The sequence below is a fragment of the Lygodium microphyllum genome, chromosome 26 (genome assembly GCF_053477565.2).
Source record: "Lygodium microphyllum isolate KBCC chromosome 26, Lygodium_microphyllum_v1.1.10, whole genome shotgun sequence".
NCBI lineage: Eukaryota > Viridiplantae > Streptophyta > Polypodiopsida > Schizaeales > Lygodiaceae > Lygodium > Lygodium microphyllum.
Genome location: NC_141160.1, coordinates 27,768,963 through 27,773,154, shown reverse-complemented (window position 1 = coordinate 27,773,154; position 4,192 = coordinate 27,768,963). Strand labels below are relative to the sequence as shown.

Below are 4,192 nucleotides of genomic sequence, written 5' to 3'. Positions count from 1 at the left end.
AAGTCACATCTTGTAAGTTTAATAATCACACTAATTCGACTAATTGTAAGTTATGTTTTATGTTTAATATCACTTGTTGATTAGTTATCAAGTTTATGTCAAGATTTAACCAATAACTTTTTAGGAAGATTGTTCAAATTGAATAACTTTCCCAATAGTTATAACATCACACCATGGTTATTGTTGAACCATAATGCAGGGAATGCTTTTTTACTAGATATGCTATTTTTTTTGTCATTGAACTATTTTCCTTTATGGAGTGATCAAAACAAGATTTTGCCACTTTGAAGAATGTGGACAATTTCATGACAAAGTTCGAGAAAATTGTCAAATTTTTTTGTACTAAGTAAGAGATAATCACAATGGCCTCATCAAAGATTGGCACAATGCCCTCGTAAAATCACTCTCAAAGCTCAAAACACATGCAAGATGGAGAACTTTTCTACCTAGGACAATGTTAACTTAGTATTTAGAAAAAGGGGCTTGATATTTTTGGTAATTTCTTCACATGAAGTGATGACCATCCTTTTCTGGCTTGTTGTCAAGAGCTTTTTCAATCTTCTCAATGATAGCTGAAGTGAGCAAGGGAAGCACTTCCAAAGCCTTTACATTTTCAACCAACTGACACAATCATAACAAAGAAGGGTTACATAACAAATTAGAAGATTATTATAGGTTATTGTTAGCAATACAAACACTCCACAAGACACCTAAATAAAACATACCTGTTGTTCTTGTGTTGCTCCAGTAAGTACTGTGCTAACATTAGGGTTTGATACACACCATGCAATGGCGAGTTGTGCAAGGGACACATTCAGCTCTTGCGCTATAGGCTTTAATGCCTCAACCTTGGCAAAGTTCTCCTCCACTAACTTGGTTGTGGCAAGATTCTATAGGAGCAATCAAAAGAAGATATTATGCAAACAATCATTAAGCATGTTCTAAATCATTATGTTAAGCAAAGAGAAGTTCAATGTATGCCATTTCCCAACTAGTCTATTCTATGAGTGTCAAGTCAATGGACTTTGCACATCGTCAATGGCATGCAAAGGGCTTACCTTGTATTTCTCAAGGCTTAGACGACTGCTAGGAGGAACTTGGTTCTTGTTGTACTTTCCGGTGAGGACACCCGAGAATAATGGACTCCATGTTGTCAACCCCAAGCCATATTTCTTGAATAAAGCTTTATATTCTACTTCAACCTATCAAAGAATCATATCCAAAAGTTTAAAACTAGCATGCATGGTACCTTCTTGAATTAGAAGGTGTGGTCGTTACTTTACAAAGGTTCGATCCAACTATATACATGATTGAATCAACTATCATTGACTAACCACATATATCATATTAGTACAATGTTGGTAAATAGTAGTTTTTAAATGCTACTTCAAAAAGAGGAGCAACAAGAGAGGAAATTTTTAGAGATTTAGTGTTTTGAGATAAGGTTGAAAAGTAGAGGAGAAGGCTTAAGGCCAACAAAAGTAGAGAAGTAGAGGAGAGGTTTAATGTTTTGGGTTAAGTAAAAAAAATGGGGCCTAGGAAAACATAGGACGTGTAATAATAGATTGATTATAACATAAAAGTATTTTATTTGAGAGTAGGAAAAATGGCTAACACCTTTAGGCTAGTTAAGAGAAAGCTTGTTGTATGTACTACAATAAGTATATTTATTTTTGAAAGAAGCTTGTGATGAATTCCTTTTAATGCGGTAATTCTCATGGAAATTTGAGGGCTAGAAGTGAGAGATGTGAAGATTTTTGAAGTTTTAAATATGATTTGAAATAGAGAGGAAATGTGACCCTTGCAAATTTTCCTTTTTTTTTCCGAGAGAGAATGGACCCTAAATATTTGAAGTCTCCTGGGTTTTAAATGCAATAATACGAATGCAATTTCAAAGATTTTTTAATTTTAAAAAATGTTATGGAAAGTGGGGGTGGGGGGGGGGGGGGGGCGGGGGCGGGGGCGGGGCGGGCGCTACCCGGCGGCGAGAGAGGAGGTTGTACTCGGGCTGCTCGGCGGTGGGGCCCACGAGCCCTAGTCGCTGCGCCGTCTCGATGGCCTCCGTGATCTCCTGGGCGTCCCACTCGCTGGTGCCCCAGTAGAACGCCCAGCCCTGCTGGATGACGTAGTTCATGGCACGGACCGTCTCCTCGATGGGGGTGTTGGGGTCCGGCCGGTGGCAGAACAGCACGTCCACGTACTCCATCTGCAGCCGCTTCAGACACGCCTGCGTGCCCTCGATGATGTGCTTACGGGACAGCCCCACGTCGTTGGGGCCCATCCCGCCCCAGAAGATCTTGGTGGACACCACGATGTCGGAACGCTTCCACCCCAGCTCCTTCATGGCCTGCGCCAGAGAAAAATTATGTCAAGCTTGTACTTAGCCACGATCTCTCGCAACCAACGAACCACATCGGATTACCGTACCTGCCCCATGATCTCTTCCGCCTTCCCGAACGCGTACACCTCCGCATTGTCGAAGAAGTTGATGCCCAGCTCCCGGCACCGCGCCAGCAGCGCCTTCGCCTCCGCCACGCCAACCTGGTGGCCGAAGCTCACCCACGCCCCGTAAGACAGCACGCTTACCTTCAGCCCCGTCCGACCCAGATGCCTGTACTGCATGCCATTACCCCCGCTCGCCATCTTTCTTCTCCTATAAACGACGATATGAGAGAGAGAGAGAGAGAGAGAGAGAGGGAGGGAGGGAGACCCACACTAGTGTCTAGACTACTGACTCACACTCGATCTGCTGCAATCCACCATTTATATAAGGGCCCCTATCCCACGTTTTCCGTGGCCCTCCCCCTCCCCCCCCCCCTTTAAAGAACCCCCGGGGGCCGGGGGACGAGTTCCACGCAAAAACCAGTTACCACACCCCTCCCCTGACCCTGCCCTGCCCCCCCATTTAATGCCCATCCCAAAAGCGCTCCGCCAGTCCCTTCCCGATTCGTCATCCCCGCGGGCCGGGAGTCGATACCGATCCCGACTCCCCAACCTCAGCTTTCCTCTTAGGTAATGAACATCGCCGTCCTATGTAAAGCGGCCCCTTACGTACTGTCGACAGACAGGAATCCGGATCAGATGTAAGGCCTCGCTTGAGTCGCTTCCTCTATAGACATCGACGCTAAACCTTTCGGCCCGCGTCCACCAAAAACATTTTTTGTTAGCCCATACAATAACCTTCATCCCAAAATTTTGGAGGGATTTTTTGAATCAAGTTACATATGCTTTTTTATTTTTGTAACTACCATTTTTTAAAAAGCTTTTAAGTTTTTAAATTTTCTTCCTTAAATTTTTTGAAATTTTTGCACTTTATTTTATATTGAACCTCGACTTTTCATAAACACTACTTACGACTTAAACCCGTAGACAAAGTTGTGCATGCAAGCGTGTAAATAGTTGAATGTACACACACAACTCTTTTTCCCAGTTCTTTAAAGAAATGTACCTATGCTCTAGTGTAAAGAAATTACCATTCCCATCAAAAAGCTTATCTATGCTACAGTGTAAAGAGTTATTACCATTCCCAGCAAAAAGCTCACCCATGTTACTTTTCACCTCACACACAAATCTTCTACATAATTTTTTTTTCTAATTTGCACAGTGTTACACCCGCACAAGCACAAAATGTCAAGATTGTGGGAGAGAAGAAAGGAGTCTCACTTGTAGCTTTCTTGCTTGCACAATGGGGAAATACACACAAGGGTGGAGGCTCAAAACAGTTTTCCTCTTCTTAGTTGTGTAAGCCAAAAAAAACTCTAGTACAAGGAAATAGAAGAACCCTATATATGGGTCTCAAACCAAACTCAATTAACTAAGGTGGCATATTAACTGAGCCATGAACTAGAGTAGATAAGGATAGCTATCATGTAGCTATTATTCATAGGCGGTGTACCAACCGCAACTGACAAGTCGGTGACATAAATGCACAACGGTCACCCTGGCATATCACGAGTGGAGCTCGATATCTCAACACTCCCCCTCGAGCTCAATCCCAATTCCTGCACACCAAGCAAGTCTCTGAACTTGCACAGCTTCTCTGCGCCCAATGCCTTCGTAAATATGTCAGCTAACTACCTGATCCTCTGTGCTGACATAAACTAGATCAATAAGATCTAGTAAAACCCTCTCTCACACATAGTGATAATGCACCTCAATGTGCTTTTTTCTAGCATGATAGACTGGGTTATTT

The 4,192-nt window shown here is 42.9% G+C and overlaps 1 protein-coding gene across 1 annotated transcript; it reads right to left on the bottom strand.

Moving 5' to 3' along the window:
* Positions 1 to 314: 314 nt before the first annotated feature.
* Positions 315 to 2,752, bottom strand: LOC148013081 (putative voltage-gated potassium channel subunit beta). Its single transcript, XM_087668346.1, has 5 exons — positions 2,428 to 2,752; positions 1,979 to 2,347; positions 1,059 to 1,202; positions 726 to 890; positions 315 to 621 (listed from the first exon to the last, which is right to left on the bottom strand). The coding sequence occupies exons 1-5, from the start codon at positions 2,641 to 2,643 to the stop codon at positions 505 to 507; spliced, it is 1,011 nt and encodes a 336-aa protein (XP_087524472.1). The 5' UTR covers positions 2,644 to 2,752; the 3' UTR covers positions 315 to 504.
* Positions 2,753 to 4,192: the final 1,440 nt, after the last annotated feature.